At 35.8% G+C, this 15,006-nt stretch overlaps 2 protein-coding genes across 4 annotated transcripts in view; both read right to left on the bottom strand.

Moving 5' to 3' along the window:
* Window positions 1-4,891, bottom strand: part of LOC108363722 (uncharacterized) — a 70,237-nt gene extending 65,346 nt beyond the window's left edge. For 2 of the 3 annotated variants that reach the window (XM_017617171.1, XM_017617172.1), the window contains exons 1-2: window positions 4,497-4,770; window positions 4,256-4,434 (exon numbers count right to left, since the gene is read on the bottom strand). In XM_017617171.1, the coding sequence (XP_017472660.1) occupies window positions 4,256-4,434; window positions 4,497-4,770 (453 nt within the window). Of the gene's footprint in view, window positions 1-4,255; window positions 4,435-4,496 lie in introns of all 3 variants that reach the window. The other variant, XM_017617173.1, reaches the window with a different exon arrangement.
* An 8,477-nt stretch (window positions 4,892-13,368) lies between these two features.
* On the bottom strand, window positions 13,369-14,109 carry LOC108363723 (uncharacterized). The gene is made up of 2 exons (XM_017617174.1): window positions 13,823-14,109; window positions 13,369-13,760 (listed from the first exon to the last, which is right to left on the bottom strand). The coding sequence occupies exons 1-2, from the start codon at window positions 14,094-14,096 to the stop codon at window positions 13,516-13,518; spliced, it is 519 nt and encodes a 172-aa protein (XP_017472663.1). The 5' UTR covers window positions 14,097-14,109; the 3' UTR covers window positions 13,369-13,515.
* Window positions 14,110-15,006: the final 897 nt, after the last annotated feature.

Here is a 15,006-nt window from a genome sequence, read left to right as displayed (position 1 = left end):
CCTAAACTGCACCTAAATTGCACCTAATTCCTGAATAATATTTACCAGTGTTCGACGAAAATTAGTGGGTGGGTCAGCTAGCGTGACGTCACGCTGGCTGACCCATATATTTTTGCAATTTTCTCGGAAACCGAGTGAGCACTTAAATTAATTTTGGAGGCCCTAAATTGCACCTAAATTGCACCTAATTCCTGAGTAATTTTTATCATTTTTGGAGAAGTGGGTCAGCTAGCGTTACGGACGTCCAAATATTTATATCGTTGAAATCAGCGTAAAAAGTACTATCGATCTGCATTTTTAGTTTTTCCATAGCTGAAATGTTGGTTATCTAGATATAACCACGCTACGCTCACCTTAATGATCTCTATCAGTTCCAAATATAAATTTTAATCTGAGAATTGTAGGTATTCTGCATTTATACCAATAATTTTATCATTGTTCATGGCTTGATCTGGTCTTTCGTTCATGGGTGTACGACATGAACCAACTAACAATATATCACAATTTAGGCCTTTTGCCAGACCAAACAAACGCGCGAACTTGTTCCAATCACAAAGCATTTCATTCCATGATTTTTATCATGCTTAATTTTATATCATAAATTTGTAATAAATCGAAATTAAAATGAAAATCGCACATAAAACACATCAAATTGCTAAAAAAAAGCCAACCCGAAGCGATAGAAACAAAAGGGAAAAACATCCAAAAAGGTACGAAAAAATTTTTATGAATTCCCTTACTCCCTTCTCCTTTCTGTATTGCCATAACAAGAAGCCGAAGTATTTCTGCGCAGAACTTCTTTCTGAATAGGCGGCCTTCGGCCGCACTTAGGGATTATAACCCTCACAAAGTAGAATTCTCTTTCTGTGTTGCGAAAAAAAGGCGCTGAACACGTTTTGCCGAGAACACCTCTCTGCGTAGGTAAATAACTTTTGATCGGCTAAAAAAAGGGTAATTCTCTAGTGTAGGGTAACAACCCCTAAAAAGGTACGGAAAAGTCGGGAGGGGTACCAAACGACGCGTTTCGGACCCCCTATTAACAATCTGGAGGGGGAGGGCTAATATTATTAACCATTTAAAAGTTATAAACAAAAAACTTTTGTTAATTTCGTTGTTTTCTATGAGCAATTACCACGTCAAAAATGCACTAAATCACCAGTTTCCATTTAAAACACTATTAAAACGTCTCCGGTTATTCTTTTATGCAAACCAAATCATTTATTCACTTTTATTTTATATATTTCGTTAATAAAACAGAGTAAACAAACTTTGCGACTGCCAAAATTATTAGCCCTGTTCGCGTACGCACTATCCAGTAAATCCAGTACTAATTTACTGGTTTTTTACTGGATGTCGTTTTCGTACGCATAAACTTGCAAGAAACTAGCAAAAGAGGGGAAATTGAGAGAGCAAAAATAACAGCTGAACTTGCAAGTTTTACTGGATTTTTACTGGATAAATTTTTACTAGCAACTATTTGCTAGTAAGAAAAACAGCTGATGGCATGATGCTTAATGTAATTCACATTAACAAAATAATTGTTTGTGGTGCTTTTAGAGTTGCAATTGACAAAATAAACCCATTTAAATATATAATAAGATGGAAAATACTAGTTCTCTAAGAAAATTGCATCGGAAAATAACAAATAAATCAGCTGTTCATAAAACTAGCAACTTCTTGCTGGTTTTGCGTTTTCGTACTTTCTTGCATATTTCACTCATTGGGAGTAAATATTAGTTGCGTTTTTTTACTCATTTCCAGTAAAAGTTTTTACGAATTTTCATGTTTTGGCGTTTTCGTACGCAACAACTTGCAAAGTAGGGGAAATTGAGAGAGCGAAAAATGACAGCTGAAGTTGCAAGTTTTTACTGGATTTTACTGGATAAATTTTTACTTGTAAGAATTTGCCAGTACGAAAAACAGCTGATCGCATGTTGCTGGATGAAATTTAAACTAATAAGGAAACTGTTTGTGGCTTTTTATTGTGCAAATTCACAAAATGAACATATTTAAATATAAAATATATTGTTTTAGTAGGAATATGCTGCGAATAAACAACCAATTAATCAGCTGTTCATGAAACTTGCAAATTATTACTGGAAAAGCGTTCACGTACTTTTTTGTAAATTTTTTCTATGAGAGCGAATTCTTAGAAATAAAATTACTGGAGAGTTGCTGGCAAGTTACTGGATAATTTGTAAAAAAACACAACTATTGACTTACTCTCCGAAATTTGGTTACTGGCAAGTTACTGGATATTTTTTGGTGGAGAATACGAAAACACAGCTATTATAACCTCAAATCGCTGGTATTGCCACTTTATTTCACATTTCATTTGCGCTATTATACTCAGTTTACACTATACACTTCTTCTTTTTTTACTTTCACCTAAATAAGCAGGGTTCGTATTTGCACACACATGCTCTGCTCACACACACGCCAGAAACACATTCAACTTGTACTCACTGCTCATACACATGTGTGTGCATAAGTGGAAAACAAACTGCTCACAGAAAAGTGTGTGCTGTTTGTTATTAAGCACATGCACATGTGTGTGAGCCGATTTTTGTACAAATTTCAGCCCATGCACATGCACATAATATATATTTAAAAGAATTTGTTTATTAAACGTTATTTTTTGAAAGACAATTCAATAAAAAGTGAGATGTTGTTTGCTTTTTATATGACAGAAAACATATTAAAAAATTATTTTAAGATTTGAGATAGAAATCGAAGTGTATAAGTTTCTCTACGCAAAGCACACACATGTGCGTGTGCTTTATATTAATAAAAATAAAGTACACACATGAGCCCGTGCTTTTAACCAAACAACACACACATGTGATGTGAGCAAGTTTTTAATTTTTTATATGCACAGCACACGTGTGTGAGCGTAAAATGTTAGGATGTGCTGCGCATGTGTGTGCAAATACGAACCCTGTAAATAAGATATTCTAACCAAAATATAATAGCAAATTTCGCTATACCGTGGCAGTGCTACTTTCATGGTTTAGTTATTTTAGCTGTAATTAAAAGCAAGCGTTATGGAGTGGAAAAAGTGCGATTTTTTATTAAAAATTTGCATTATTTATCGAAGTATTAATTTTTATTAAAAAAGCGAAGCAGGCGAAAATTTTTAATGAAAAATCGCACTTTTTGCACTCCATGACGCTTACTTTTAATTACAGCTAAAATAAATAAGAATTCTCCTTTCTGTGTGACATAACTGGGGCTACCGCCCCAGTGATGTATCCTTGGTAAAGGATGAGGTAACTAGAATTCTCTTTCTGTGTGGTAAACCTGGGGCTGCCGCCCCAGTGATGTCTATTTTGGTTACTGGGTGTTTTATAAAAATATCTTGTATATAAAAATGTATATACAAATTTATAACAAAAATTTGCAACAAATACCATATTTCCAACCGACATTATTGTTAAATTAGTGCACAGATTTAGTGAATTAAATTTTTTTTAATAAAGCGTGAACTGTTGTCTACAAGTGTGTGTACAAGTTTTTTGATTCGATTCACGCGTTTGGGCACAGCAACCCAAAATCGTTGTACAAATTCATAAACAGTACTCTTGATTTTTATGGAAAAAGCGCCGCAGGCGAAAATTTGTAATAAAAAATCGCGCGATTTTTTATTAAAAATTTTCATTATTTATATATATATTAAACGAAAGAAGATACCGAAAAGCATTGAACAGTGCACACACCTTATAAGGAAAAGTGAATTATTACGAAATGCTAATAGTGGCAGCACTATAGCTATTTTGGAATCTCGCGTTTCATTTCGCAAAGATTGTCAACTTCTTTTTAATAACAAAATAATCTATCTTAGGTTGATAAGACTATGTGTTTGTTTAATAAATAAGTTAAATTATATATTTTAATAGTGTTTAAAAAGTGAGAACAGGTGATTTAGTGAATCTTTGTCGGTGTAATTGCCCATAGAAAACAACGAAATTTAACAAAAGCTTTTTCATAACTTTTAAATGGTTAATAATATTAGCCTTCCCCCTCCGGATTGTTAATAGGGGGACCGAAACGCGTCATTTAGTACCCCTCCCGACTTTTCCGGACCTTTTTTAGGGGTTGTTACCCTACACTAGAGAATTACCAAAAAAAGTTAATTTCCCCTTTCGGATTCTTGTTATTAGGGTCCAGACGCCCTAATGGTACCCCCTTTCCAAAATTTTGACCAATTTTGGGGGTTGAAAGCCCACCTAATTACCCATATGTGTACGATATGTACCTTTTCTGCTTTAATACGGCGTTTCTCATTCTCTGCAATAGTGCATTTTACTTCCTCCATCAAATCTTGGCGTTCTTTCAATCGGTTCGCAGCCATCTTGAAAACGTTTGTTTTAAACATATTGAAGTAATATAGATAGTTCAAGAGAATTCTCAACATATGCGACGTTTTTTTAATAGCTAACGAAAAAAACATTATTCGTGATGACAATAATTAATTAATCTGTATATTTATTCCTTACTTGGCTTCAGTAAATCATAATATGTAAATATAAATGTCTTGTCAGTTATTTTATATATGTGATCAATCTGGCGAACTAATTTTATTAAATAAAGCCGCCTTTCCCGAGTACCATCTTCGGCGTACGGTATTTCAACTCTATATCCAAACATTCTTAAATAGCTTATAAGGATTTTAGTAAGCCATGTATCCGAAGGATTTCCCAAATCAGTCTCAACCATTGTGCACTCTGGACATAATTCGTTCCAGCTGTCAAGATACTCTTTCGGCAACATTTCACCGACACCTCTACAACCAAAATATTTTTATAGATATGCCGGAAAAACAACGATTCATCGAAAATATCGATGTTGTGCTTCGATGCATCCAAAACTGGTACCGGCGCAGTTTAGCGACGCTACAGAAAAACACTATAATTGTGGTGAATTGTCGGTACCCAAAACTCGGTACCCAATACCTTAAAAAAGATACTTCCTTTTCAGAACCCGAAACCGAATCTTTAATAAATATTCGCCATTATATGCATTTCAAGTTTAGAAAAAATTTTTTTATATGATATCGGCGATATATTATTTTATCAGTTTTAGGGCCGGTTACTCTATGTCTCGTTAGCACCAATCTCTGGTTAAACTAGCTATTAACTATATAACTATAACTATAACTATTATCGACGTTACTTCATATCATACGTCAACAAAACCGATACCGACTCGAAAATTGTCGCTAAAGGTGTCCTTACACTACATGTATTTGCATCTGCAAATGCGACTTTTTCAATACATATGTAATTGCGTATGTCTGTCAAAATCACAGTCTTTGTTTAACTATTTAAAAACACGCTCTTTGAAAACGAAATAAACTAAACTCAAATGATTCTATCTGTGTGTCAGATGAAAATAGAAACAATTATATTTCGTATGTACGTGCATCTGCTTTGTACAGAAACAAATCTAATTTGCCTTTACACGATATGCTGGCATTTCCATATGTAAAAAGTGGCATGTATAAATGCAAATACAAATCGTGTCAGAACACCATAACTGGTTACAAAATCTGACCCAGGCCTACAAAAATGATATCGTCCGATTCAGCTGGAACAAAAATGCTTCAACCAAGTAAGAGTTTCTCTGCATTATGGCCTCGAACCGACATATATATATATACATCTTTCATTGAATCAATAGTAAAAGCTCTATTGGCTCCTACATTCAGATTTCGATAGGCGAGTCTCCCCTGAACCGTTTTTTCCATATTTTTTACCTATGTGCGCTTTTATTCGAGTCCTAAATGTTTCGGTACCGAGGATACTTTTTAAATCGGTACCGAATATCGATCAATACTTAAAAGTATTGACTCAGCACAAATCTAAAAAACATAGTAGGGGTCTTCCCTTACAGTGGCTACACACGACGAACATGTGCGGCACATGCTCGGCTTGCGGTGCATGTTCGTCGATTGTAGGGCGGTTCACGAGCATGCTCGCAAAAAATCATTAAAGCTGAAGCACAACAACGGCGAACAGCTGACAGCATTCGAACCGCTCGATACCGCTCTATTTGTGTTTCAGTAAGCGAATTAGCTGGGCGAAAGTTGGTCGTCGGCATCGCTCTGCTGGGCGAAATTTGCCATTCGCCGGGTATTGTGTCTCAAGCAAAAAATGTAGATTTTCAGCGAGCAGGCTCGTCGTTTGTAGCGTGGTTTGCGAGCATCGCATTGGAAACAAAAACAACTTAATTTGTGGTGNAAAAATGTAGATTTTCAGCGAGCAGGCTCGTCGTTTGTAGTGTGGTTTGCGAGCATCGCATTGGAAACAAAAACAACTTAATTTGTGGTGATGCTTGCATTGTCACATCGACGGATAAGTGCAGCCAAGCCATGTACGTTATGAACTTATGATAAATTAGGCTAAATTACTATAAGTATATGTATGTACATACATACAAGTAAAATATAAATAAATTTAAGTAACACGTACATATAAAAGTTAAGTTAAAAGCATTGCAATTGCATCATCCGCGTCTTTGCTAATCATCATTACGCTACCATGACAAAATCACATATGAGCCGCTCACCGTCTGTGACAAACGACAGCGAGCATGTTGGCGCATATGTCCGCGCAGATGTTCGTCGTGTGTAGCCAGTATAACACACTATTATCTATTGCTTGAATGGGCAACTTGCTTTCAATTGTTCCCTTTCAACTGAGTTCCAATTTTGCTTTCAATTTTGATCAGCTTCTCAGCATTGGTATGCGGATTTTGTGAAAACAAAAAAATACTAAGCTTATGCATGTTAAAATGTTAATATACAATGGAATTAAAATGGAAAATATTCTTCAGAAGCTAGTTAGTTACATTGTTTTCTTGAACGCGACATGTTGATAATAAAAGTGCTTCTCAAATTGAATTCAGCCTACGTAAATGACAGCTGGGCAGCAATAAATTTTATCCTGTGGAGATGGCCAGTAATGGCTTTCAATTTTGATGATTTTTGACAAGTGATGTGCTGAATTGTCGGTACCCAATACTCGGTTCCTAATACTTAAAAAAGGTTTCGGTACCCAATACTTCCTTTTCGTTACCCGACACCGCTTCTTTACATTATTTTATTTATTTATATATTTAAATTAATTACAATTAAAATTATAATCAATTAAGCACTTGCTGCCAGGGCTATCGGCTTCAGATGTACATATGTAAGTCACGATTGAGAGAATACAAAGGTNGCCAGGGCTATCGGCTTCAGATGTACATATGTAAGTGTATGCGTTGTGACGGATTATAATAATTTATCAATACCGATTTTTTTTCAAAACTCAAACATCAGTTTAATATTTTTCTCATTCGGATAAGTAAGCAATTCTAAAGGGTTCGGGGTCGGGAAGAAGGAAGATATGGAATCTGTAAGTAGCGGGCAGTATTTGAGAATATGGGGGATGGTTAAGGAGGCATTGCGGCAAAATTGACATGTTGGCTGAGACTTGTTTTTCAATAAATTGGCGTGAGTTAGGCTAGTGTGACCTAGTCTTAGGCGGATGAAGCATTTATTCATGGTTGTTGTCGTCATAGGAAGCCGGATGGCAGTNCTTGTATGTAAGTGTATGCGTTGTGACGGATTATAATAATTTATCAATACCGATTTTTTTTCAAAACTCAAACATCAGTTTAATATTTTTCTCATTCGGATAAGTAAGCAATTCTAAAGGGTTCGGGGTCGGGAAGAAGGAAGATATGGAATCTGTAAGTAGCGGGCAGTATTTGAGAATATGGGGGATGGTTAAGGAGGCATTGCGGCAAAATTGACATGTTGGCTGAGACTTGTTTTTCAATAAATTGGCGTGAGTTAGGCTAGTGTGACCTAGTCTTAGGCGGATGAAGCATTTATTCATGGTTGTTGTCGTCATAGGAAGCCGGATGGCAGTTCTATTTGGATTGTGTGACTTGTATATGTGGGAGTAATTTGCCCACTTAATGGCACATCGTTGATACGCAGTTTTGGATATTAATATCGCCACAGCTTTGCTTGAGAATGCCATGAAAGTAAAAACTGGAGCTTTCGTTGCTGATTTGGCTGCTTTATCTGCGAACTCGTTTCCATTGATACCGGCATGGCCGGGAATCCACGTCAATTTTATTCTTTCCTCTAGTAGCACGTAGTCGACGTGGCGGGAAAACTACGAGCACGCGAGTGTGCTAGGCGAGGTGAAGTGAGCTGTACGTAAATGGCAACGTATACATTTTAACCACTACACACTTATTTTCAAGTAAAAATGCGTGTTTGCATGTGTACTTTTGCGACAACTGAGCCAGTGTGGCATCAGGCCACCTGAAAAAGCCAATTTTTCCAAAACAAAAACGCCAAGTTTTTATTATCATGTTTAATAATTTTTTTGAGTCAGTAAAAAGTGTATATACATATCCATTTCTTCACGTTTTTGTTAATAAATTAATTTCAACACATTTATAACAACGCTAAACATGTATAATTTACCTATTCCTCACATTTTATTCAGTAAATTAATTCCATCTTAAGCCCTGTATGCAGCTCTCAAGAAAACGGTCAAGAAAAAATTGCCATTATTTCGTGTGTGTGTCCAAGGAATTTTGACATTTTTGATACTTCACAGCTTGTTGCCTCACTCTTTCCTCGAGAAATAATGGAGCGGGCATATATTTCTGTTGCAAGCCCGGGATGCCTTGTGCTCTTTTTTCACAAAAAACTTTAGAAAACCGTAGTAAATTTCTTAAGAACTGCGTACTGCCTTGAGAAAATTTGACTCAAGAAAATTTCTTAGCGATTTCTTGTACGTCATTTTATATGGAGTTTTTGCTTTTCTTGAGAGCTGCATACAGGTCTTTAATGTAGAATATTAGTGTATAGTGTATACATACATACATATGTACCTATGCATTCGGTGTGCTTAAATTAAAAAAGCATCACTAAATAACGCACCAAACATTGAATTCCAATTATTTTGGCTTTTTGGTTTCCCAAAAGCACTAAATTTAGTGCAAAATGCACTTCCTTGGCAACAGTGAGCTGAGCACATCAATGCTCAAACAGTGATGCCAGACCAAGTATTGAGTAAATGCGCTATGTATATTTTTCTTTTAAAGCAAAAGTTCTAATTGGCGAGGGGATTGATTTTTGGTTCTTACATAGAACACTGATAAGATTCACAAACTTATCTTAGGACTTAATTAAAATAATCAACATTATTTGTAGACGAATATATTTGTGTTCGTATGAAATAGTAGCTTATGACGGGAGGCTGGCTTTAGTAAAATGTACCATTTCCTAATTCTTTAAACCACAAGGAATTTTTGTATAAGACTTTATACGAACATTGACTTGCTAGCATCGCAACTGCCTCTTTTACGTTTATTTTCCAAGTGTTTTTCAACGACTCGGCGCCAGTGAGTCTTTTGCAATCGTATGCTGCGAATGGTTCATTATACTAAAGCCAGTCTTCCGACATGGAACCCTGAAATTGTGCATATGGAAACTGTGCATACGAAATAATGCATATGAAAAAAACCGAAATAATGCATATATGCACAGTTTCGGTTGAAAACCGCTGTTGCGAAACTTTAGCGACAGTTCTCGAGGAAATAAAAATTGAATATGCGAATTTCTATTAGCGGACGCTTTTAAACTTTTTCTTTATTCGTTCCTCTTAAAAACTTAGCTGCTTACAAAGTTGTTCTTCTATTTATACTGTATACGTATGGCGTGATTTTACCGCTAGACATGTACGTACATAAACATTTTAGATATATAGTACACATATGTACCTAAGCACATATGTAGGTAAGGATACGTTCATGTCTATGTAAACGCTAAGTACATAAATGAATCGAACAGAAATAAGCAAATACATATGAATTTAAAGAACATAAAACCTTTACTGCTCGGCTGAGCTTAATGTCGGTGACAACCGCAATAATGCATATTAGAAAAACCGAAATTATGCATATGCACTCTTTCGTTTGAAAACCGAAATAATGCATATGAAAAAAAAACTGAAATAATGCATATATGCACAGTTTCGGCTGAACACCGAAATAACGCATATATGCACAATTTCGTTTGAAAACCGAAATAATGCATATGACAAAAACCGAAATAGTGCATACATGAAAACGAACTTCTTTCTGCGTAGGGGGCCTTCTGCCGCCCTTAGGGATTATAACCCTTACTAAAAAGAACTCTCCTTTCTGCGTTGCCGGAAAAGAGGGGACGGAAGTATTTTTGCGCAGACCTTCTCTGTTGCTGGCAAGTTACTGGATAATTTGTAAAAAAACACAACTATTGACTTACTCTCCGAAATTTGGTTACTGGCAAGTTACTGGATATTTTTTGGTGGAGAATACGAAAACACAGCTATTATAACCTCAAATCGCTGGTATTGCCACTTTATTTCACATTTCATTTGCGCTATTATACTCAGTTTACACTATACACTTCTTCTTCTTTTTTTACTTTCACCTAAATAAGCAGGGTTCGTATTTGCACACACATGCTCTGCTCACACACACGCCAGAAACACATTCAACTTGTACTCACTGCTCATACACATGTGTGTGCATAAGTGGAAAACAAACTGCTCACAGAAAAGTGTGTGCTGTTTGTTATTAAGCACATGCACATGTGTGTGAGCCGATTTTTGTACAAATTTCAGCCCATGCACATGCACATAATATATTTTTAAAAGAATTTGTTTATTAAACGTTATTTTTTGAAAGACAATTCAATAAAAAGTGAGATGTTGTTTGTTTTTTATATGACAGAAAACATATTAAAAAATTATTTTAAGATTTGAGATAGAAATCGAAGTGTATAAGTTTCTCTACGCAAAGCACACACATGTGCGTGTGCTTTATATTAATAAAAATAAAGTACACACATGAGCCCGTGCTTTTTACCAAACAACACACACATGTGATGTGAGCAAGTTTTTAATTTTTTATATGCACAGCACACGTGTGGGAGCGTAAAATGTTAGGATGTGCTGCGCATGTGTGTGCAAATACGAACCCTGTAAATAAGATATTCTAACCAAAATATAATAGCAAATTTCGCTATACCGTGGCAGTGCTACTTTCATGGTTTAGTTATTTTAGCTGTAATTAAAAGTAAGCGTTATGGAGTGGAAAAAGTGCGATTTTTTATTAAAAATTTGCATTATTTATCGAAGTATAAATTTTTATTAAAAAAGCGCCGCAGGCGAAAATTTGTAATGAAAAATCGCGGGTACTGTTTATGAATTTGTACAACGATTTTGGGTTGCTGTGCACAAACGCGTGAATTGAATCAAAAAACTTGTACACACACTTGTAGACAACAGTTCACGCTTTATTAAAAAAATTTAATTCACTAAATCTGTGCACTAATTTAACAATAATGTCGGTTGGAAATATGGTATTTGTTGCAAATTTTTGTTATAAATTTGTATATACATTTTTATATACAAGATATTTTTATAAAACACCCAGTAACCAAAATAGACATCACTGGGGCGGCAGCCCCAGGTTTACCACACAGAAAGAGAATTCTAGTTACCTCATCCTTTACCAAGGATACATCACTGGGGCGGTAGCCCCAGTTATGTCCACACAGAGAGGAGAATTCTTATTTATTTTAGCTGTAATTAAAAGTAAGCGTCATGGAGTGCAAAAAGTGCGATTTTGGGAAATGTTTAGTTATTGGCCCATCGTTTTTCGGGTGGGGGGCGGAGGGGGAGGGGGCGTGGCCCCCAAACCCCCCTCATTCGAAAGGGGACAGTCGCCACTTTACGAAAAGCCCCACCCCCCCTTGGGGACCTCCCACAGACCCTTAGGGAACCGTTTGAAAATGGGGTAAAAACGGTATTTTCCGAGGCAAACTGGCAGTTTGAAGTGGAATATAACCCAACTAACGAAAACCGTGGGATTTTTAAATAAAAGAAATTATCCCAAGTTGGTTATCAGGCGATTTGAAAAAAAATAAACTAAAAAAAAAATTAACTAAAAATATTGTGAAATTAAGAAAAAAGAGACAGATAGAAATGTTGTAGTAATAGTAATATGATAGTATTTTAGCGCAGAACTTCTTTTTTGCGTAGGCGGCCTTCGGCCGCACTTAGGGATTATAACCCCCACTACGTAGAATTCTCTTCTGTGTTGGAAAAGAAAGGGGGCTGAACACCTTTTGCAGAGAACACCTTTCTGCGTAGGCGGCCTTTGGCCGCACTTAGGGATTATAACCCTCACTACGTAGAATTCTCTTCTGTGTTGCCAAAGAAAGGGGGCTGAACACCTTTTGCAGAGAACACCTTTCTGCGTAGGCGGCCTTCGGCCGCACTTAGGGATTATAACCCTCAGGTAGTAGAATTCTCCTTTCTGTTTTGCGAAGAAAAGGAGCTAAACACCTTTTGCAGAGAACACTTTTGTATATTTTTAATGCTTACAGGGTTATATCCTATCTTCTTTTGTCTCTCATTCTTTTGCATATTTCGGAGTTTGACAGCTGAACTCCGCCATTTAATTTGCATGTGCAACCAAAGTCAGACGCATGATTTTAAAGGTGTTTTTATTTAATGAATTGTGATTAATTGGTTAATATTAAAGTCGTAAATCAAGTTATAACTAATCGAGTAAAGTGTAAAGTGAAGGGGAATACAAAAATGAATTGGTGAAGTGGCTGCTTTAAGGAGAATAGGAGTGATAAATGTACGCTAATTTCCAAATTTTACAAAAAAGGGCATATTTCAAACGCAATTTATAATAAATTAGTGACCAAAAATTAGAATAGTGGATGTTAAAATAATGGGTAGACCCTTGGCTACAAGTGCATTCAATTTTTTTTTGGATCGGGTCACCCCTTTGGACGCAATACCCCGAAATAGGTGGGCCACTTACTAAACAGTACCCCTTGATTTTTATGGAAAAAGCGCCGCAGGCGAAAATTTGTAATAAAAAATCGCGCGATTTTTTATTAAAAATTTTCATTATTTATATATATATTAAACGAAAGAAGATACCGAAAAGCATTGAACAGTGCACACACCTTATAAGGAAAAGTGAATTATTACGAAATACTAATAGTGGCAGCACTATAGCTATTTTGGAATCTCGCGTTTCATTTCGCAAAGATTGTCAACTTCTTTTTAATAACAAAATAATCTATCTTAGGTTGATAAGACTATGTGTTTGTTTAATAAATAAGTTAAATTATATATTTTAATAGTGTTTAAAAAGTGAGAACAGGTGATTTAGTGAATCTTTGTCGGTGTAATTGCCCATAGAAAACAACGAAATTTAACAAAAGCTTTTTCATAACTTTTAAATGGTTAATAATATTAGCCTTCCCCCTCCGGATTGTTAATAGGTGGACCGAAACGCGTCATTTAGTACCCCTCCCGACTTTTCCGGACCTTTTTTAAGGGTTGTTACCCTACACTAGAGAATTACCAAAAAAAGTTAATTTCCCCTTTCGGATTCTTGTTATTAGGGTCCAGACGCCCTAATGGTACCCCCTTTTCAAAATGTTGACCAATTTTGGGGGTTGAAAGCCCACCTAATTACCCATATGTGTACGATATGTACCTTTTCTGCTTTAATACGGCGTTTCTCATTCTCTGCAATAGTGCATTTTACTTCCTCCATCAAATCTTGGCGTTCTTTCAATCGGTTCGCAGCCATCTTGAAAACGTTTGTTTTAAACATATTGAAGTAATATAGATAGTTCAAGAGAATTCTCAACATATGCGACGTTTTTTTAATAGCTAACGAAAAAAAAATTATTCGTGATGACAATAATTAATTAATCTGTATATTTATTCCTTACTTGGCTTCAGTAAATCAAAATATGTAAATATAAATGTCTTGTCAGTTATTTTATATATGTGATCAATCTGGCGAACTAATTTTATTAAATAAAGCCGCCTTTCCCGAGTACCATCTTCGGCGTACGGTATTTCAACTCTATATCCAAACATTCTTAAATAGCTTATAAGGATTTTAGTAAGCCATGTCTCCGAAGGATTTCCCAAATCAGTCTCAACCATTGTGCACTCTGGACATAATTCGTTCCAGCTGTCAAGATACTCTTTCGGCAACATTTCACCGACACCTCTACAATAGAGCTGTCAAACTATCGACGATACTATCGATAGTATCGATAGTCTGGTCACTTGAAATAACTATCGATAGTTTTAGTACTATCGCCACTATCGTTTCATTGATAGCGTATTCTCTTTCCTAGCGCTTTTGACATTTGCACGTATTGGTTCAACAAAACATTGCAGCATTATTTCATGAACGAACGAATAAAATAAAGATCACCCAGGACGTTGTGCGAGAGAAAAGTATGTTTTTCACAGTGACGTCATTTTTTCGCCACGGAATGAAACCATGTGTGTGAGAGAAACAACCGATTAAAAATTACGTTATCAACTATTATTTTTTTCTCAAATGCAGTTTTAAATACGCGGTTGCCGCGCTGGGTGATCAGTTTAGTTGGTTCATGGCATTAGTTGCGTTCCTTATCTCCCAGAAATAGCCAGAAAAAGTCCGAAGTAGTCAGATTTAGTCCAAAAAGCGTTCCTTAACTCTAAAATAACAGCAAAAATGAGAGAGCAGTCAGTGGGAATGACTCTCTTCAGTCCGAAGTAGTCAGATTTAGTCAGAAGAATTTTTGCTGGCAAAATCTTGAAAAGTGTCAAACTCAACTGAATTTAAATTAACGGAGATTAAATAATACGCGAAAAGTGAGAATAATGTAAAAAGTAAAAAAATTAATTGAAATTGGAAGGAAGCAAAAAAATAATTGATATAGCAAGTGCCAATATTGTGCTTGTGCTTGAGTGAATGTGTTTTGTACATACATTTCTATTCTTGTTTGACGTTAGTTTTGTTGTTGCCATTCTTTGGACTAAAAATTTGGATTTTGCGTTCATTAACTTTTTCCTGTTATTCTCTTTTAGTGAGTGCATTTTGCTTACGCTCTGACATTTTGACACTTTTCAGATT

The sequence above is a fragment of the Rhagoletis zephyria genome, unplaced genomic scaffold (genome assembly GCF_001687245.7).
Source record: "Rhagoletis zephyria isolate East Lansing unplaced genomic scaffold, Rhagoletis_zephyria_1.1 Rzeph_scaffold_01350, whole genome shotgun sequence".
Taxonomy (NCBI): domain Eukaryota; kingdom Metazoa; phylum Arthropoda; class Insecta; order Diptera; family Tephritidae; genus Rhagoletis; species Rhagoletis zephyria.
The sequence above is the reverse complement of the archived record's forward strand: the minus strand, read 5'-3'. Positions and strand labels throughout refer to the sequence as shown.